The 21,784-nt window shown below is 36.4% G+C and overlaps 3 protein-coding genes and 1 long non-coding RNA gene across 5 annotated transcripts; 3 read left to right on the top strand and 1 right to left on the bottom strand.

Annotated features, from left to right (window-relative positions):
- Nucleotides 1-4,639: 4,639 nt before the first annotated feature.
- On the top strand, nucleotides 4,640-5,276 carry LOC148176128 (uncharacterized). Its single transcript, XM_088035023.1, has 3 exons — nucleotides 4,640-4,974; nucleotides 5,010-5,130; nucleotides 5,175-5,276. The coding sequence occupies exons 1-3, from the start codon at nucleotides 4,640-4,642 to the stop codon at nucleotides 5,274-5,276; spliced, it is 558 nt and encodes a 185-aa protein (XP_087891149.1).
- A 307-nt stretch (nucleotides 5,277-5,583) lies between these two features.
- Nucleotides 5,584-12,624, top strand: LOC148176129 (very long chain fatty acid elongase 4-like). Its single transcript, XM_088034034.1, has 7 exons — nucleotides 5,584-5,763; nucleotides 10,663-10,760; nucleotides 10,808-10,995; nucleotides 11,045-11,125; nucleotides 11,174-11,345; nucleotides 11,392-11,519; nucleotides 12,023-12,624. Exons 2-7 carry the CDS (start codon nucleotides 10,682-10,684, stop codon nucleotides 12,266-12,268), a joined length of 894 nt encoding a protein of 297 aa, XP_087890160.1. The 5' UTR covers nucleotides 5,584-5,763; nucleotides 10,663-10,681; the 3' UTR covers nucleotides 12,269-12,624.
- On the bottom strand, nucleotides 10,924-11,781 carry LOC148176130 (uncharacterized). The gene is made up of 2 exons (XR_015769911.1): nucleotides 11,583-11,781; nucleotides 10,924-11,510 (listed from the first exon to the last, which is right to left on the bottom strand). It is a non-coding gene; the product is annotated as an uncharacterized LOC148176130 (long non-coding RNA).
- Nucleotides 12,625-12,836: 212 nt separating the features above from the next.
- Nucleotides 12,837-21,701, top strand: LOC148176131 (uncharacterized). 2 transcript variants are annotated; one of them, XM_088033992.1, is made up of 7 exons: nucleotides 12,837-13,000; nucleotides 17,554-17,689; nucleotides 20,255-20,312; nucleotides 20,446-20,517; nucleotides 20,607-20,722; nucleotides 20,773-20,947; nucleotides 20,996-21,701. In XM_088033992.1, exons 1-7 carry the CDS (start codon nucleotides 12,864-12,866, stop codon nucleotides 21,145-21,147), a joined length of 846 nt encoding a protein of 281 aa, XP_087890118.1. In that variant the 5' UTR covers nucleotides 12,837-12,863; the 3' UTR covers nucleotides 21,148-21,701. The 2 variants fall into 2 exon arrangements, with proteins under 2 accessions (XP_087890118.1, XP_087890117.1); XM_088033991.1 differs by lacking the exon at nucleotides 12,837-13,000 and adding an exon at nucleotides 13,557-13,575.
- Nucleotides 21,702-21,784: the final 83 nt, after the last annotated feature.

Raw genomic sequence — 21,784 nt, forward strand, 5'->3', positions numbered from 1 at the left:
CGTTTTGTTTCATTTTAACTGTGGGTGACATTCTAAGTAAGGTCGCTACTAACTCTCCCGGACTTTCTCTGAGAAAATCTGTAGACTATAATAGAGACGCTGTTTTTTTTTAAATTGTGCCATGTGGATAGACTGAGTGAAATTATGAGCTTTTTATAGGGTGTATAAATGATGTAAATAGTTGTTAGAGAGTACAGAGGTGGGTATTTGAAGACCTAACGTTTTTCGTTGTACGCAACCTCAATTTCACGGTAACACAGGAATTGTAAGATATGTAAATTTCGACATTTCAATTGTGATATTGTAAATACTTAGTTAATAGTTATCATTTCAACACGATATGTTTGTGTGATTGTTAAGTTTTTTAGTGATAAGAACGCATTTCGGTTTATTTTGGCAATACTGATACACCAATTCCGCGCTTCATCGTAGTGACCCATCTCTGATAAGGCGAAACGATGCTAACAATCTCACATGTGTGTCTTGTTATTTATATAAAAAATCAACGTAATATTTACATCATCCACCATCACCTATTTTCGAAATTGCCGCCGTTTTTTACCCCTACCACCAACCAAGATGGCGTTCGACGAACGGAGCGACATCTGTCAATCTCCACACGTAAATGTTGTTCACGCTTCGAATTTTTCAAGACTATAAGAGCAGTTGGTTGTAGGAGTAACTGCTCTCATAGGTTTAGAGCTTTTTTTAGTATTTTATTATGGATTTTCTACGTAACAATGATACACTTGACGTTGCGTGGGATTCGTCGAGAGATGGCGCTTGATTTGTCCAAGATCTTACGAGTTACCACTCCGAGACGAACCCAGCGATTTAATTAATACTGTTGTTGATGTTAATGATTGTTAAATAAAATGCAAATTGTACAGAAAATGTGCGATATTCGAAAATAAAGAAGCTCTATTTGAATAAATACCAAAATTGGCTCTCATTTTTATGTTTACAACCACCACATATAACAAAATGGAGGATGTGTTTAACACTAAAAAAAAAATTCTTTCATTAACTCGCAGTGTCTTTATCAAAGTTGTTTTTATAACAAAAGATCCAATAAACTATTGCTCTTTGAATGCATTTCTAAGCTAATCACGTCATCCACGAAAAGGAATCAATTTATTGGACATTCATGACAAAAACGCTCAAATTGAAATGCGTCGTAGATTTTTATATCTTATTTTTAAATTCAACATTTTTTATTAAACTTCATAACTTTGTTAGTTTTTAAGATGTTATAATGAAATTAGAGAATTTATTATTTCTAAAGTGTTCATAAATATTTTTAGAAAATTTTATTTTAGAACGAATCAATAATTTAAAAAAATATATTAAAATTCATATTTTTGTTAGTTTTGAAGCTATAAAAATAAAATGTGGGGAAGTTACTACTTCTTAAGTGCTCATTATCTGTGCCAAAGTACAAAATTTTAACATAAGAAATAAAGATTTTAGAAAATTTTATTTTGGGACGAACCAAAACTTTTAAACTTTTTTTTATTAAAATTCGTATCTTGGTTAGTTTTAAAAATTTTACAATATAATTTGGGGCAAATACAATTTTTAAAGTGTTTATTAACAGTGCCAACGTGCAAAATTTTAGAACAAAATATAGAAATTTTAGAAAATTTTATTTTCGGAGGAACCAAATATTTTCCACGATTTTTTATTAAAATTCGTAACTTTGTTAGTTTTATATTACAATAAAATTTGGGAAAGTTACCATTTTTAAAGTGTTGATTAACTGTGCTGAAGTGCAAAATTTTAGAACAAAAACTAAAGATTTTAAAAATTTCATTCTAGAAATTTATATCTTCGTTAGTTTTTAAGCTGTGACGATGAAATTTTGGAAAGTTATTATTTCTAATATGTTCATTAACTGAACCAAAGTGCAAAATTTTAAAACAAAAAATAACAATTTTCAAAAATTTTATTTTAGAACGAACCAAAAATTTTAAACTTTTTTTACTAAAATTTGTATCTCTGTTGGTTTTAAAGGTATTACAATGAAATTTAAGAAATTTACTATTTCTAAAGTGTTTATTAACTGTGCCAAAGTGCAAAACTTACGACCAAAACAAAATTTTAGAAAATTTTATTTTAGGACGAACCAAAAATTTTAAACTTTTTTTAAATAAAATTTGTATCTTTGTTAGTTTTTAAGATATTACAATAAAATTTAGGAAATTTATTATCTCTAAAATGTTTATTAACTGAGCTAAAGTGCAAAATTTTAGAACAAAAAAATAGAGATTTTAGAAAATTTTATTTTCGGAGGAACCAAATATTTTCAACATTTTTTTATTAAAATTCGTACCTTTTTAGATTTTAAGATATTGCAATGAAATTTGGAAAAGTTACTACATATTTCTAAAGTGTTCATTAACTGTGCCAAAGTGCAAAATTTTAGAACAAAAACTGATTCTAGAAGAATCAGAAGAATTCATATTTTTGTTAGTTTTTCAATTTTCAAAAATTTTATTTTAGAACAAACCGAAATTTTTTAACTTCTTTTTAAATTCGTATCTTTGTTAGTTTTTAAGATATTACAATGAAATTTGAGAAAGTTACTATTTCTAAAGTGGTCATCAAATGTGTCAGAGTGCAAAAATTTAGAACAAAAACTAAAGATTTTAGAAAATTTCATTCTAGAAATTCATAAGTTTGTTAGTTTTTAAGAAGCTGTAACAATGAAATTAGGGGAAGTTTTTATTTCTGAAGTGGTCATTAACTGTGCCAAAATGGAAAATTTTAGAACAAAAAATAAAAAAATTCAAAAATTTCATTTTAGAACAAACCGAAATTTCTTAACTTTTTTTTATTAAAATTCGTAACTTTGTTAGTTTTTAAGATATTACAATAAAATTTGAAAAAGTTACCATTTTTAAAGTGTTGATTAACTGTACCGAAGTGCAAGATTTTAGAACAAAAACTAAAGATTTTCGAAAATTTCATTCTAGAAATTCATATCTTTCTTAGTTTTTAAGCTGTGACGATGAAATTTGGGAAAGTTATTATTTCTGAAGTGTTCATTAACTGAGCAAAGTGAAAAATTTTAAAACAAAAAATAACAATTTTCAAAAATTTTATTTTAGAACGAACCAAAAATTTAAACTTTTTTTACTAAAATTTGTATTTCTGTTGATTTTAAAGATATTACAATGAAATTTAGGAAATTTACTATTTCTAACGTGTTCATTAACTGTGCCAAAGTGCAAAACTTAAGAACAAAACAAAATTTTAGAAAATGAAAATTTCATTTTAGGACGAACTAAAAATTTTAAACTTTTTTAAAATAAAATTTGTATCTTTGTTGGTTTTTAAGATATAACAATAAAATGTTGGGAATTTATTATCTCTAAAGTGTTTATTAAGTGTGTTAAAGTGCAAAATTTTAGATCAAAAAATAGAGATTTTAGAAAAATTTTTTTTGGAGGAACCAATTATTTTCAACAACTTTCTATTAAAATTCGTATCTTTGTTAGTTTTTAAGATATTACAATGAAATTTGGGGAATTTATTATTTCTAAAGTCTTTATTAACTGTGTTAAAGTGCAAAATTTTAGAACAAAAAATAGAGATTATAGAAAATTTTATTTTAGAACGAATTAATAATTTTAATTTTTTTTTTATTAAAATTTATATCTTGTTAGTTTTGAAGCTATAAATAAAATTTAGGAAAGTTACTACTTCTTAAGTGCTCATTAACTGTGCCAAAGTACAAAATTTTAACACAAGAAATAAAGATTTTAGAAATTTTATTTTAGGACGAACCAAAAATTTTAACCTTTTTTTATTAAAATTCGTATCTTTGTTGGTTTTTAAGATATTAAAATAAAATTTGAGAAAGTTACTATTTCTAAAGTGTTCCTTAACTGAGTGCAAAATTTTAGGGCAATAGAAATGTGAACCTTTCGAGGAAAAAAATTAAATACAACCCTGTCATGAGTTGGTTTCGTAATTTCTAAAATTCCGTTCTAACCAGAAAACGATTTGAGTTATCAAAAACTGCCAATTTTTTACTTTAAAGCGCAGAAACTAAACGAGAACCGTTAAAACTTCTATATTCAATATTAAAATTTTACGATTACTTCAAAATTTATTACCTGGAAAGTAATCACTCCGGTTTGAAATTCAATTGTTTTAGTTACGAGATTTCCTTTCCATTTTATTTCTTCCGCGTGAAACTTTAATTGATTTTTATCCTCTTCAATCCATTAATCACAAATCATAGATAAAACATTGTACGCTACACGTGTTTGAAACCACCTACTCACTCATTACTGCACGATTTAGTGTGCGAAATCAAAATCAAATTACCCACGTCGTGCGTGTAAAGTTGGTTGCATACCCCAAGCCGCCTTTGATTCTCATTATCCTTATCTTTCACCATCGCCGTGATCGTTATTGACCAGCGGAGATTCCCAAAAAAGACCAAAAACGGGTAAAACCAGATCACGAAATCTCCGACAAAACGGTCAACCTACATCAACATTCTCCTTTTATAAAAAGAAAGTACATTCATTTTTACATGCGTACGAAGAAAGGGGAAGCCACTTTTAATAACTGTAATTACCAAAATAAACATTGGAAAGTTTCACTGTCAAAGTTACGATGACAAAACATGTCAGAGTCAGATTCGGAAAACTTTTACGACTCTTTGGAGGAAAATGAAGATTTATCCACCATTGTCCCTCTGTACACCGGCGAAACCTCCAAAAGCAACCTCGACTTGAAACCTAGAAAACGAGAGAAGCCCCCGAAACCTGTCATTTTCCCGAAGAAAACCACGCGCTCGTACCTGACGATGTATTACCGGAAAATGAACCGAAACGTGGAAAAAAGACCCGACACGTGTCGAGCAGAGTGTGGGAAATTGTCACCACACCGAGATCAAGAACTGGAGGAGGATTTAGAAGGAGTTGAAACCAAATGCTGCTCGGAGTCCGAAGAAGAAGAGTAAGTCCAAACGCGCAATTTCCATAATTCCGTAGTTTTTACCAACAGTTTATGGTCCAGGAGGTGAAGACCCCAAGCGACGTGGTGGTGCCCGTGAAGAAGACTACACCAAGGAGGTTTTGTTTCAAGGACACTGACAGCGACAGGATTAAAAAAGTACGGATTTTGGTAGAATTTAATTCGTTGAGTTGTTTTTTTAGTTGGAGCAGCTCCAGAAGAGGCAGAGTTACGGGAAGAAGATGAGTATGAAAAATCGCATTGAATTGGAGGAGGCGAAGAAAATAAAACAATCGAAAATCTGAAGTGTATGTTATATACTGAATAAACCCAACTTTTGTCGCGCAGTGTTGTTCTCGTCCGTGATTTTTGTCGCGCAGTGTAGTTTCGTTTTTCTCTCTTTTATTACCGAACCCGGAAGTTTGCGCAAAAGAAAGCAAAACCCAATTTTCCCCCCTCGGGCTGTAAAGTAACAAAGATAACACCTTTATAAAAGTCAAACTAACGGAACGAAAGCGCAAATTACCAATTATCGTTCTTAATAAATCGATTTTCTTCACGTGAAAGTCCCAGCTAAAACAAAGAATCGCCTGCATATCCCATATCGATTTTCCAGGGGCGAAAATACCGGGAATGCTGTAGTCTGGATGTGTAATCGCGCTGGAAAGGGTGTGTTGTGCGAGTGGGTAAGGTTAGGAGCAAATTAAACGGAAAAAATCGCATGAATTAGGGAAAGGGGAGACGTGGACGAAATGAGACGTAATCGATCGAGTGTGCCATGACCACCTCAAGGTAAAACGCACGATTTTTACGTAATAAATGGCGTTTTTTCTAATTGTGCTATTCGGTTTTACTTTCGGTCGTGAAAGTCGAACCAGACTTAGCGACTTAGCTTAAGTCGACGGGATAAATCTTGACCAATAAGAGGCGCGTCCAAGGTCACTGATTGGTTTTTAATAAAAATACTAAAAAAAAGGGTCACATGACGAATGTAGGCGAATGACATGCGGTCTAAGATCACGTGCCGCTGATTTCTTCTCTTTGGCTTTTTGACTTAAAAGGACGTCACGTTTGACGAATGAGAGTCGCCTTCTGAGGTCACGTGCCATGAGCTTCTCCTGTGATTGGTGCTCAGACTTACTGACTGTTGCAATACATATATTAGAAGATTCTTCTTCTTCTTTTAAATTTCGTTTTTGGCTCCTTTTAAATCTCTTCTCTTTATTCCACTTTAAATTCTTCATTAGAAACTTAGATTTCTTATCAATTGCTCTTTGAATTCCTCTTAAGATTATTCTGCAGATTTCTCTTTCCATTCTTCTTAAGATTGCTCTAAATTCCTTAGATTTCTGTTCTTTACATTTCTCTTAAATCTCCTAATTTCTCTTAATTCCTACATTTTTCCGATTCGTTCGATTCTTTGTAGTTTATTTCAGAGTATTAACTTTAACTTCTTTGTCAGATTCTTATTATTAATTATTATTTTTCAATGCTACCAAATTACATATAAGCGAATGAAAGTCGCGTTCAGAGGTCACGTGCCGCAGGATTTTACAAGGATTGGTTCGTAGGTTGACCGACCAATAAAATAGGCTAAAGATGACATAAAGAGCGTCACGTGTGACATGACTGACTATACGAATAAGAGTCGCGTTCTGATGTCACGTGCCACGAACTTTCTTTGTGATTGGTCATTAGACATACCAACTAATTATTGTAACATACTAATAAAAAAATCAAGACATGTTTAGACGAATTAGAGTTGCGTTCTGGAGTCACGTGTCACAGGATTTTTTATGATTGGTTTTTCGAACTAGCGACCAATGAAATAAGCTAAAGATGACGTCACGTGTTATAGGACTAAACGAATGGGAGTTGCGTTCTGATGTCACGTGCGATGAGCGTCTCCTGTGATTGGTTCTCAAACTTACTGACGATTACAATATTCTAAAAGATTTAAACAAAACATGTTTTTTGTAGATTTTCTTTTGTATACTTCGATTCCTTCTTTTAGATTTTGTTTTTACTCTTCTTAGATTTGTTCTCTTTATTTCACTTCAAATTCTTCTTTAAAAACTTTTTTTTCTTTTCAATTCTGCAGATTTCTCTTTTTAATCTTCTTGAGATTCCTCTCTACATTCCTTAAATTCCTCTTCTTGGAAATTTATTTATGTTCTTTGGATTCCTCTCTCTCTTAATTCATTTTTACAACCTTCAGATTTCTTAGATGATTCCTTAATTCTTCTAGAGTTTGTTTTAGCTACTTCTTAAATTCTTCGATGTCTTTATTTCCTCCCAAAATTCCAGTTCTAATTTTTTTTATGTATTACCCTTGATTTAAATATTTTTTTGAACTTTTTCAAATTCTTATTTTTCAATTGTTTCTCAACGCCAATAGAATATGCTAAAGATGACATAAAAAGCGTCACGTGTGACATAATTATACGAATGAAAATCGCGTTGTAATGTCACATGGCACTGTATGTTAATACTAATAAAAACAAATCAAGGCATATCTAGACGAATTAATGTTGCGTTCCGAGGTCACGTTCTACAGGTTTTTTATGATTGGTTCTTAAAATTAACCACCAATGAAACATGCTAAAATTGACATAAAGAGCGTCACGTGTGATATGACTAAACGAATGAGAGTTGCGTTGTAAAGTCACGTGCCATAGAATTCTTCTGTAGACTTAAATACATGCTATATTAAAACAATTGATCTAAACATGTTTTTGTTGTAGATTTTTTTACATTACTCTTTATGCTTCAATTCCTCTTCTTTTATATTTCTCTTCTTAAGCTTCTTTTTATCCCACTCTAAATTTTAAAAATTTAAATTTATTTTCGACTTTTCTCTGAATTATTCTGTGGATTTCCGTTTCCACTCTTCTTTAAATTTCTTCTTTAGATTCTTATTTAATATTGTTTCTCAATGCTACCAAATTACATATAAACAAATGAAAATTGCGTTCAAAAGTCACGTGGAAAAATATTTTTTATAATTGGTCGTTAGAATTAACGCGCAATGAAGCACGCCAAAGTTGACATAAAGAGCGTCACGTGTGACATAACCAAACGAATAAAAGTCGCGTTCTGATGTCACGTGCCACCAGCTTCTTTTGTAATTGGTCCTTAGACATGCTAACGAATGCAATCGTACTAAAAAAAATCATAGCAAATCTAGACAAATTAGGGTTGCGTTCTCAAGTCACGTGCCACCAATGAAACGTGCTAAAGATGACATAAAGAGCTTCACGTGATATAACTGTGCGAATGAAAGTCGCGTTTTGAAGTCACGCTTCTTCTATGATTGGTTCTTAGACTTACTAACAAATGCAAACGTACTAAAAGACGAAATAAAGACAAATCTAGACGCTTTCTGTGGTCACATGCCAAAGGCTTCTTTTATCTTATGTAAAATGAAAAATGATACATAAAAAAAACTTCAGGTCACTTAATATCTGAATTTCTGCTAAGCACCAAAATCTGACTTGCTCCAATTCACGCGGCTTTCTCGTCATTAATTACTTAATTAATTAATTAACTCATCATAAAACCAAAACGGTTTCTGCTTTTCGGGTTTGAATCGCTTTAAATAAATGGAGATGCGCATCTAACGAGAAAAGCACGTCTTTCCCCCCTCGTCCCAGAAATGCCTACAGAGAGTGAAATCAAAGCTACAAAGTAAATTTTGGGGTAAAAAAATCCATAATTTTCCCTCCGTAATTTGTTTTAACTTGAATTATGACCCCATCGACCCCAATCCTCCGTGTAGGTCACAATAGAGCCTAAGGTGAAACGGAACATGTTGTATCCATCGATAAAGCCATAACTTTCTCATCAGATTCAAATAACAATGCGTAAACTTCCATGCGACCGAAATTCCATCTATGCCAGAAGTAGCGCAAATTTCCAATCGATTTCGCTGACTATAGAAACGAGCGAGTGCTTTAAAGGATAAAACTAAATCAGTTTTTTATCGGCGACCAAAAAAATGAAGATAAAATGTAATTTTGTGCTTCCGCGAATTGTTACACACGCTTGATTATCACACGTATTTGCGAAGTGAAATGGTACATGGTACAAAATTTCTAAACGCGTGGTCTCAACGGTGAAAATAAAATAAACAACCGAGCCATTGAACTTTCTAACTTATTAAGAGTAATTTCTAATTTATCGAACGTGTTTGTTCGCGGTACATTTTTCTACACTCGCTAAAATCGTGGCCAAAAAAACCATAAAGCGTCACAATCTAGTTGGTCATGATGGGTGCACACCCAACTAGCCGAAAATGACGCGTTTACGTCCATGGAGAAAAGTAGAAACTTCACTTTCGTTGCCACATGATTTATTATCACTCTGTATATTTAATACGATTTTTTGGTCACCAAAAATTCAATGTTGCGACCAAATTTTGCAAAACAAGATGGCGGCCAATATGGCGTTCTAAAAAAATCGAGTGTTAATAAGTTATCTAATGAGCATCAGTCAACGCCGCCTCTCACTTATCATCGCTTGTCGATTATTTCCCGCTTTTTGCGCCCCAGGGATCTGTCTTGGGTACTCTCTTTTCACCACAATATAGTAATTTCGCCCCGCCCTGTATAATGCAATTACAGATTTTAATATTTATGAGCGTCATTACTAATTGGTAATTAGAATCTCTCACGCTCGGATGGAGGAAGTGTAAAATTAAAATCGCGTGGTAGTACCAGAACCTGACGTAATTCTTATGTGGTCTCTACAAATTTATCATCCGGAAATAGTACCGAAAACTAAGAGAAAGCAACTTCTCTACGAATTCGTTACATAATTTCGCCCATCGGAAGTATTTCCTAACATGTATACTTTCGTTGGTACCACTTTTTACAATAACACACATTCGGACCATAGAAATGACGCAATCTTATCTCCCGCTAATTGGAATCGGAAGTGAAAGTTTGACCATCTCGCATCCACTTTACGTAACCGGTACCACCTAACATTTCGGTGTCATCAAAAATGTGCTCATCAATAATAAAAAAAAAAACTTTCACGGCCTATCCATCGCCAAACGAAAACTGTTACACGTCTCAATGCAAAGAAAGTCGGAAATACACAATTGATTGTTAAATTTGCTTGGTACCACCTCCAACTGGAAAGTAGTACCGCACGCGCAAAAATCCGGTCTTTGGAAGTTCGTTGCGATTAAACGGAACTGACAAGAAGGATCCCCCTCCGTACGGCGTACCACTTCTTGCTGTTTTTTCTTGGTGGAATAAATGAACCCTGGTGGTACTTTTTACAAAGATCCGTGCTTTCGTTTTGAACATTTCTATCGTGAATTTCGCTGCGACTGCATCGTGCACCCCTCAAGGGGAGTTTGTGTTTTGTGCCCAGCATCAATGGAAAGACGCGAAATTGTTCAAGTGGTACTACGATTTTTGATTAACTGCTGGTGAGAAAACCCTCCAAAATTTGTGATTTTCGGGTGGTCGTACCGTTTTACAAAAAGTACAAATCGCAAGTTAACTTAATTACTTTTCGTCTCATTTCGTTTAGAAAGTTGACGAGGTGGTACTAAACAATATAGCGATCGTTTCAAACCGTTCAGAATATTTGCATAATTGCGTTTTAACAACCGGACGCTTCATATAAACCCTTGTAAAATATTTCTCGTTCTTGATTTGATGGTACCACTCGTTGCAGATAACTCTCTGGTGTGACCATGTCGAAACTTATCAACTCCACGCACACGACTTTATCCAAAATTTACAACTATTACGAATGGACGTTGTCTCTCTCTGGTGAGTTTTTTTTTCGGTGGTACCATTGGTACTAACGTGTCTTATAGATTCTCGAACTCGAGGATGGCCCTTGGTGGATTCTCCAGGACCGACTTTAGCGTACACAGTACTTTACTTAGCCATAGTATGGGCAGGGCCACGACTGATGAAGAACAGAAAACCATTCAGACTCACATGGCTTTTAATACCGTACAATTTAGTCATGGCGGCTTTAAACTTTTATATATCGATACAAGTGAGTACTTTGGTACCACCAGTTACGAAAAATGACGTTTCTGTTGTAGCTGCTCACTGCTTCGACTAGATTAAGATATAGCTACATCTGTGAACCATGTAGACAGCGGAACCACCCTGACGAACTCCAAGTAAGTGTCTGGTACCATTTAATTGTCATTCTATAAAAAGTTTTGTAGATTGCCAACGCCGTCTGGTGGTACTACTTCTCAAAACTGCTCGAATTCTGCGATACCTTCTTCTTCATTCTGAGGAAAAAAGACAAACAATTGACGTTCCTACACGTGTACCATCACTCCACCATGTTCTCGTTGTGGTGGATCGGAATCAAATGGGTACCAAGCGGATCAAGTAAATCTTTGTAACGATGGTACCGTTGTCTAATCCCAAATTTCAGCTTTCTTACCGGCGATGGTAAACTCGGCCATTCATGTACTCATGTATTCGTACTACGGACTCGCGGCTTTGGGACCTCACGTTGCCAAGTTCTTGTGGTGGAAGAAGTACTTGACCATCCTGCAAATGGTGAGTCATTGTCGAAGAAGAAACTTGTACCGTTTCCAATTAATCAGTGGTGACAGGTGGTACCTCCGTGAGAACCCTCGACCTGGGTGTGTAAAACGGACTTGTTATCCAGCAAAAGGAGGTCGTACTGTGTGAACTACTTTGGTACTTTCACTCTCGAAATTGAACGTTGACATACTAAGAGATGCTCACTGTACGATTGATTGTCGAGGCCTCGTTTTCCTACGTAATCACACCGGTAGTACCACGCTAATGGTTCTTAATTGTCATTAGAGCGTATTAACTGGCAATTTACGAGCTCCAATTACCGCGATCGCGATCCGATCCCGCTCATTAGCCGCGGAATTTTACGGTGGTACCGCTGAATATATCATTTTATTCCCTATATGGTTCGGTACCGCTCGCGGTGGTACCGTTGTATGCACGATTGTGTTGTTCTCGTACATGTTTCGGTACCACTCTAGTTTGGTATATGTTTTGGTACCACTCTGGTCCTCTTTCAGATCCAGTTCACCTGTGCCTTGATCTTGGGTATAAACGGGATCAGAACCGGCTGCGAATTCCCTCTATGGATGCACTACACTCTCATTATCTACATGATGTCGTTCATCGTCCTCTTCGGAAATTTCTACGTGAAAGCGTACATGGAAAAAGGAAGTCAAGTCTTCTTTGGAATGGACATGGGTTGTGGTCAAGGAAACACGTACGTCTCCAAGAAAAGCGCTTTCAACGCGAAGAAAGTCGATTAAAATCCAAGGATTTATAGTCAAATCTCGATCTTCCTCTTCAATCAAATTCGAAGTGATCTTTTTCGTAGAAGAGTTTTTTTGTTTATATTATACATGTTGTTACTAATTTTATTCGTAGCCTAATTTTGTATATAATCGTAACAGTTAGTGTCAAATTGTCAATTACTGAGTAGGCGAGTTAGACAACACACTGCCATTTCGCACACTGTTTTGTTCCCAATCTGACGATGTAATCAAGCAAGCTCAGGGCCCATTTTTTCAAATCAAAATGATTGAAGTCAGTATTACGACACTGATTAACCCCTGGCCATAACTTAAGACAATATGTTCATTGTTACAATAAACGAAAAACAAATTATATGCGTTTTATGTCGGCACCACCGAAATCCCACTGTATTCAAATTTCCGTCCCCATCGAAGTTCCACTGTACATCTCTCACCGCCCACTTGACGAATTTTTCAAACAAAAAATCAAAATCTTTCGACATCTGTCATTCGCCGTTCCGTCAAAATGCCCGTTTTTCCCCCCAAACTTCAAACCTCCTATCGATTACGTGCTTCAAATGGCGCTGCGGTCGCAGAGACGCCCGTCGCGATGCCGTGCAGCGACGACCTCTCAGTAGACCTGTTGTCGCCACCACGTAAACACCACAAACTCTTATGGCCTAAAAACTACGCAAGCGAACATCAAAACCGTCGCGAAGAGAGAACTCGAAGACGACACGTCGAAAGGTAAGAAACGTGATTTTTTGATGGTTTTGTCGGACGTTTGGCGGTTTCCGCTGGTTGGAAATGTTGCACCATTTGTTTTGTTGAGATGGAAAGTAGATGAGTAGACAGGCGCAAAGAGGGTGAAGATGTTGAATGAGCTCGAAACGTGGGCGCTTGCAGGTGCTAAACTATTTTGATTAACAAATAAATCATTTCGATAAACTGCCTTGTTTATTTAACTATCATTTTTTGACTACATTTTTTGTTGTCTTTCACTACATCGTGCAGAAATACATCTTATTACTTCGTGCACTTTTCAGTTGTAAGTAATTATTTTGTCAGTTACCAATTTCTGCTTTATCTATCTATTAAAAAAAAATTAATTTAGTTATAACTGAAACAGCGTCTATACAATTTTCATTACTTAACTATCAATTGACTACATATTTTCCTAAAAATAACAACTGCTGCTGTTTCAATAAAATTTTAACTGTTTTTTTAACCATTTCTTACTGCGTTGTCTACTTAACTATCATAATTTTTAACTGTTTTTTTTTACAGCTACGATGCAACCAATTTAAATATTCTACTAAATTGTACGTATACATATATTATTACGCCTTATTATACTTTTCAGTAGTTATCAATTATAAATTATAGCTTAACTGCAAATAGGGTAAATAGATACATAAAATATATGTATAATAAATCAACGTATAATTAATAAACTAGCTGTCAATTACCAATTTTTGTTTTAACTATTAAAAACATTAAATTTAGGTATCACTAAAACTGCGACTATCAAATATTCATTACTTAACTATCAACTACATATTTTCCCAAAAAAAACTTTTTCAACTCTTTAAAAAATTTTTAACTAATTTATTTTTATTAAAACCTTGTAAAGTTGCTTGTATTATGTCGTTTCAGCAAAATTTTATAGTTGTACGTAAAATTATGACTGCGCTCTTTAAATGTAGAAAATCAACTTACTTAACTATTCCTCCTTCTGTACTTTTTAACTATAATTTATAGTTAGCTAGAGTTTTAACAGTTTAATAATTGAAATGTTCACTGGTGTAACAATTATTTTTTAACTATTCTGAGCCAATTTTGTAACTGTCAACATTTTACGTACTTTTGTATAACTATTATTTATGGTTTAAATGATTTGGCGCAACATCAATATAACTATCATCGATGAGTAGTTTTTATTTTATTCTGAGACAATTATTTCCTAGTTTTCTCATTAACTACCAGAATTTATATTACTTAACTATCGTTATTTCGTATTTTTCTAACAATAATTGCATGCCGCTAAAAAGTAACTAATTTGTTTTTAGTTGAAATATCGCTTCGAAGCCGGGTATAAATTATTACTTATCTATTGGTAACTATAAATTGAATCTTTGAATGTTGAATATCAAGTTACTTAACTATCCCTCCTTCTGTGCTTTTTTTTTAACTAAAATTTATAGTTAGCTAGTGTTTTAAAAGTTAATTAAATCGGCATGCTATAACTATTAGGTATTTATAGTTTAAATGATTTGGCGCAACATCAACATAACTATCATTCATGACTAGTATTTATATGTCTGTACTAATTAGTTGGCCAATTCTCTCATTACTGCCGAAATTCGTATTACTTAACTATCATAATTTCTTGTTTTTAACTATAATTGCACGATGTTAAAAAGTAACTATTTTGACGATTTCCAGTAAAAATACCGCTTAAATACAAAGTATCACTTATTACTTTTCGGTTGTTAACTTTAATTTATAGTTAAAGTGGCCCTAATCGTCATAAACCCGTTCATTACGTAACAACTAAACCCTCCTTTCAGCATATTTACTCCCGATTCGGCGAAACAATAGTCGAATGCGGATAAACGTCTGAGTTATTGCCGACAAGCTTAATAAAGTTCCATTTTGCCTCTCTCGAACATAATATTTACCAGAAATAAAAAACGACAGTATAAACGTTAGACTTTAATATTCCAGAACACAGTAAATTCCCAGCATTGTAATACAAAACCCCGTCGAATTACACCAGATTTAAACGCCGTCGGAATTCCATTTACAATTCGGGCGTTATAATCAAGAGACATGAGGCCGGCATGAGTTGTCGCTTTTACTTCACTCTGTGGATTTACAAAATCTCCACTTCATTTCTCTAGGCGAGAAGTTGCGGCATGGCTTGATGCGACTCGCCCACATGAACACGATTAACTTGTAGAAAAATCAAGCATGTCGGCGCTTATCCCGGAAACGATTAAGCTTCCGTCGCGAATTTTCGCTCCGCCATTTTATTTTTAACTACCCCTTTGTCCGCTCGATTAAGCGTAAACTGATACGGAGATGACATATCACTTTCATCCGGGGCGGCCCTGATTTACGCGCGGTTGTAAAATATTGCGCTAACTTCACGCGGTTCAACGCACCGAAATTCGACTGTATCGCAGCCAAGCACGATTTTCAATAATTGCACTTATCAAATGGCCATTTAGATGGTCGATAATGTAAAAACCAGTCGATAACGTGGCGCTTCGTGCGATTAAATATGCACAAATGCACATGGAAAGTCTCACGAATAGTCTGTCATTTGTCGGGGGTTATACAGGGTGGCACAACGAAAAAACTAAATTATTCAGCTCGAAGAAACATGCACACGAACGTAATGGGATTCCCACCCCCGCATGAATTTCCACCTGCACAGCTTCAAAGAGCGGAAAATCTATTGTGAACGCAAACAACGATAAAGCAGCGGGTTTCCCGGAGAAAACTACTTTCTATGGCCACCTGCCGAATCACCGAGATTTATTCGGAAAGGAAACCATTTTTCTCGAGTAACAATATACTTTTGTCCGCGTTAACAAAGTCCGACTGTATCTCATCCGCCATCTTTAATGACATGGCTTCTTGCCCGGACGTCAGCGACTACGCAATTAACTCGACTTTACGGTTACAAGGACATAATTTAGTGGAGCCTTTGAAACTCGTGCGGGGAAATTTTCATAAAATCGACTGCGAGGAGCTTAAAACAACTGAACATGAGAGGTTCGGCTTGATTAAAACGCGGGCTTTGAGGAGATCGAGAAGGCTGTGGATGATCAAGAAAAACAAGGTAACTGCGATAAATACCGACACGGTTGGGGGCGAAATTATTACAGTGCAACTTCGATGATTCGGACTTGAGGTGATTGATAGCAAACGTGCGGCGTTCCGAGTCGTTGCTTTTTAATGATTTTTTTCCCTGGAAGGTGCGGATAATTACGTGGTAATCAAGGAACTGATTGTTCAGTTAGCATAGAAATCTTTTTCTGCCATTTTAATTGGTTTCTCTTATTCTTATTATTCTTGGAGTTCATTAGGAATAAATCCAACATACTGCAGTTCTCCCACAGAATAATAATCGCATTAAGCAGACTTTCTCTCGGAGAAAATTGCGCCGTTGTAAATAACAAATCTGTCATATTTTGCGGAAAATGCTTCGCGTCATGAATTTTTAGACGGCCACGTTGGTAGCCATGAATATTCACGAGTAATTACGGAACCATCACAAAATTGGATCTTTGTGACGGTTTTTATATTGGTAGCTCTGATTGACCTAACCTCAATCTGTCAAGCAGAACTACCAACCCACTTTAAATTACAAAGTCTGTCTGTTCATATCTCCCTGGTGCTGACAAGAAGGTACGGGCGTCGCGGCGCTAAAAACGATAAAACGTCCCAATATCAGTAGCAGAAACCTTCCAGGAACTTGCGACTCCTCCAGGGTCGCTTGTGCAATTCCTGCTGGCACTTTGTCAATGCCTGCAGCCACCGCAGTTACGCAGAGATAATTCAAACAAACAGTCCTGCAGGATCCACTTCCACCGAAGTCGATCATGTCTTGTGAAATCGCTTGTAAAAACGCCACTTTCCGCTTTTCACGGCGGCGCCATTTAATCCAATTTCAACTTTGAATCGACTTTATCATAAATAATATTCAACTTTCGACAAAGAACTTATTTCCTCTCCCAATTAGCTGTTTGACTTCTTCGCGAGCGTAAAATCGATGTCGTTGCGGAGTTGGCTGTGACTGGAGACAATGGTCTGTGTTTTGGCGACCTGTAGAAAACGAAACATGCGGAGATAAATTCGGCGAGGGCCGAGATCGATAATGCCGTTGGGAAAAGTTATGGAAAAGTTACGATCCGGCTCCAAGGACCGGAATTTAGGACCAATCTATAGTTTATCCGGCTCGAAGGACCGAAATTTCGTGGCAATGTCCTCGTTTCTGCCCTAATTAACGTGTTTATCCGGCTCAAAGGACCAAAAGCTAATTCGTTCTATCCACGGCCCGCTTCCTTTCACTTCGCGATTCCTTCGTTGAATGTCAGCACGGACGGAAAATTCATTTTAAAATGGCACGTCGGAGTTTTAAATGTTTTCAGTACTCATGCCATGTAATTTATTTTTAATTTAGCCTGCAGTAAATTGCCTGCGAAATTGGACGTACGAATTCCATTAAACGCGTTGCAGCTGATCCGACTCGAAGGACCAAAACTCATAAAAAATCACGTTTTTTGCAGCCCTCCCGCCACGATGACCACCGAAGACAATGGAAATGTGGGTTTGCTCAAACCGACGTCCAGCAGCAATGAAGACCTCAGCGAGTACACCGACGCCGACGAGAGCATCTCGGCGCCCACCGAATTTCTAGCAGAGGTCAGTAATTAACCGGAAGTAATCACGGCAGGGAAATTGGACGCCGCCTCCCCGAAAAATTGCCGAGCGGTGAAAGCGTGTAGTTAGGGAATTTAGTCTTAAAAATGAGTGTTAAAGGTGAGATGTTTTGATTTGTTTCTGACAACCGTGTTTGTGCCAACTTGGCCTCGTTTCCATGGAGATTACAGATGGGCGGTAAAAATTTAAGTTACCGGGTAATTTGCTTCGTTTGGTTTGCGGTCATGCTAACAAAAAAAAAACAGTTGAAGAGACAATGTGTGTCGGGGTTTTTGCACGTCTATTGTTGCTAAGTTGACCTTGAGCCAACTTCACACCACTGATTCATGAAGCAGTTAGATTCGTGACTTGGTAATTCCCCTAAATTACGAAACTTTAAGATTGAAGTTTAAGCTTTAAGCACGTAAATTTAGTGATTCGTGTCAAAACTAAACTGCTTACAAGAAACTTTTATGATTACGTGATTCAAGAGTGCTTTGAAAAAAAAACAGTGACGCGCGGGTAGCTCACCTGTCAAAAAGACAGGACTACCAACACACTTTTGATGTCACAGCCCGCTTGTGTTTTCGATTATGTCATAGAAGTTTGAAGTATCTCACAAAAAACGGTTGAGCTGTTATCATCACGAGTGTCTGAGCTAAAATTTTACGAGCGTCGTGACGCTCTATTCACTTGAGAGAGTCTCATTCGTGAAAAGGTTGTAAAATCGCACTTTTAGTGTAATTTGGTTTGAGGCTACGATAAGTCTAAAAATTTAGTTACCAGTGCTGCCAACGCATTTCCTGAGCTCGATAACAAACGAGCTGTCATTTTTCTAAGTTTTCACTTAAAATTAACATAAAAAACACCAAAATGGAAAATTCTAGAGAATCCCGGAAATCCAGAAAAAGTCGTTTACGACTAGATTCCAAAAAACTCAATTAAAATGTGCTCGAATTCAATTAATGAGTTTTTAACCTCACTTTTTCTGCACAGAACGTTTTGTAGGCGCCAAATTTAAAATGCAGCTCTGTGATTGGAGAGCCTGCAGAGCGAGTTAGACGATGCTGATTTTTTTTTATTTCTGCAAAATGTCAAGCAAAAACTGTCAAATTTGTCAAATTGTCACCAAATTGTGGAAGCATCACTAATACAATTGTTTTTGTTATTTTCAGTGCAGATTAGCAGATATTTTATTATAATTTTATGCTTTTCATCATATTTTGTGTACAAAAGTAGTAAAAAACTTGACATTTGGGCCATCTACTAACAAAACTGGCTTGTATCAACCTGGCAACCTCATTTTCCTGCAGAAATTTTTATATAGACGCCAAATTTAAAATTCAGCTGTGTGATTAGTCATTCAGAAGACCGAGTTACACAATGTTAATATTTTAAACTCCTTAAAATAATAGTCATCAAATGATGGGAGTATCACTAATTAACCAGTTTTTGTTTTTTTCAGTGACAATTCGCAGATATTTTATATCTCTCTGTTTTGTGATTGGTAAAAAATTTGACAGTTGCTTGTGGCGTCATCTATTAAACAAAATTGACATGTATTCAATTACAGGTATCTGACTTATCTCTGTCAAAGTTGTTCCTGTGTAAATCGGTAAATTTTCTGCAGGAAAAATGACGTATGCACAACTCTACTTTATAAAAGTCGGGATTCCCAGCATCATTCAGGAATTAAATCGATGAAATCCTATTGACATCTAAAAAACCCTAAAACCAGAAAATCACGGCGCTAATCCTTGAAAATTAAAAACCAAATTAATGAGCACGATGATGGTCTTTTGTTTTGGGATTAGCATTGTCCCAAACCACCCCGCAGATTTCTGTTTCACCCAATTTCCGATTCTGGCTTCCCAGCAACTTTTAATCCCCCCATTTAAACTTTCCCCTGGAAAAACACGACAAAACCGGTGAAATTCCCCGCGCCACTGAAAAAGCGATAAGAAAAACGAACCATTCATCCCACCCTCAATAAAAATCTATTGTTTCACGCTTCCAATTTTAAGATTAATGATCTGAAAGTGTGATAAACGGAACGTTTTTGTGAGATTTGTTAGCAACGAAACCACGTCACGAATCTCATGAATTTCATAACTTTATTAAATTGATTGATTGATTGAATTTGAGGCGCGTTTTTTTCAATTAAACTTCGTTTTAATTGCACGTCCGGGCCGATTTGCCGGGGATACTTCCGTGCAAGCCTCGAAATTTAATTAAAACAACAGTAATGAGGGAGGATTTTAGGGGGAAATTGTCTCGTTACGCGTTCGGAACCCCTATAAGTGGGAGATAATGCGAAGATGCGGCGGCGAGGTGACCTTTTCGGGGGCGAAGTTCACAACGTTCGTTCGTTCGGACAGGCGGAGTGGAAATGCCTCCCCTGTTTACTCCAACAAAGAAACGAACGAGCGAACGAACAAATGAACGAACGAACGAATGAATGAACGAACGAACAAATGAACGAACGAATGAACGAACAAATGAATGAACGAACGAATAAACAAACGAACGAGCGAGCGAACGGACGCTAATTTAGAAAATCTGTTTCAGTTCCTATCAGCTGTGATGCTGAAAGACTACGAGACGGCGTTAAAATACTGCAAACTGAGTAAGTAGTTAATCATCGTTACGCTTTCCATTAAAGTGACGAGGGTCGGTAAAACAGGAAACTGCAAAAAAAATTGCGTGCACGGCCCACTTTGCTATAATTTAATATCGTGATCATTTGCTTTGTTCGCCAGTTCTCCAATACGAGCCGAACAACGCCACCGCCAAAGAATTCTACCCGTTGATCCTCGAAAAGCTCCAGCAAAGTGAGTATTCGAAAATTTACGTCGCATTTACATAATAAAACCGACGACTGTTGCATTCTTAAGCTCCGACCTTTCATTTTTCGTTTCAGTCGAAGATGCGAGTAGCAATGAGAGCGACGAGGACGAAGGGAGCGAAGAGAACAGCTCCTCGAGTAGCAGCTCGGATTCGGACAGCAGCAGCAGCGAGGAGAGCAGCGGACAAGAGGTAGATTAAAGGGGATGTTGTACCCTCGAGCTATCGTAATAAAATTCCAGGAAGAAGTCGAAGTGGGCCGCGGCGATAAACAATCGAAGGGCTCGTCTGATGGGGATGCCACCACCGGCAGCTACTCGAGTCTTGAGGATGATGAGGCCGAAACGGACCAGTTGGCGGCGTTGGCGGCCAAGTACCGGATCGATAATGTTGATCTGGGGAACGGGAATAAGATTTGTGAGTGCATGGGGTTGTCGCCACGTCACCCTCGCGGTTTTGTTGCAGATGGCACTAGTTTGACCCCTTTCGAGGAGCCGTTGTCCAACGCCGTCCCGGGGAAGCACCCGCCGAGCTCCGACTCGGAGTCGCCAACAGAGCCCGTCAGCCAACAGACTGTCCAACTGTTGAGGGCCAGAGTCGTGCCAAACAAACAATAAACTTCCCTCTGTGTACTCACCTTTAGGACAATACCGAGAGACGGACGCGGCGAACTTTGTAAATATTGCCGCGTCGCATTTATTCTAGATTCCATTATAATCGTTTTTTGGAAATGTCTCAATGTTCTTAGCGAGAGGTACCAAAGGGATGTCAGTGATATATTTTTGTATTTTTTGTAAGTAGTGGTTTAGGAGAGCTAACTGACCAAGTAGTGTTTCGAGTGATTTGTTTTTACAGGCAGAATTTCGAGTAAGACTGAGTTTTCGTAGATTTTCTGTGTTAGAGAAAGAAATTTTAACTGACATATCTCGAAGTGACGACGTAAATCGTGTTAGCCTTAACTGTATTCGTCCCTGACTTTGTTCACTTTCTGAGATAAAACGCGACTATAATCAAAAGTTTCGTTCTTTATAGTACATCTTCAGGTTTTTTTCTCTTACGTCCTGTGACCTGCCTTGGTATTTACATTATTCTAACTTGGAATGGTGAGGCCTTGTACACTCTCTGTCATAACGTGAAATATTAGAAATTAATAAAGCATATCATTACTAGAGTTCTACTTTACCTACCTACCCTCTGTTTACACAAACGAGTGCCCTTGGTTCGATCAGCACGCGATTGATTAGAGAGGTGAAA

This window comes from Gnatocerus cornutus, chromosome 4 (genome assembly GCF_029298725.1).
Source record: "Gnatocerus cornutus isolate USDA-ARS CGAHR chromosome 4, icGnaCorn1.1, whole genome shotgun sequence".
NCBI lineage: Eukaryota > Metazoa > Arthropoda > Insecta > Coleoptera > Tenebrionidae > Gnatocerus > Gnatocerus cornutus.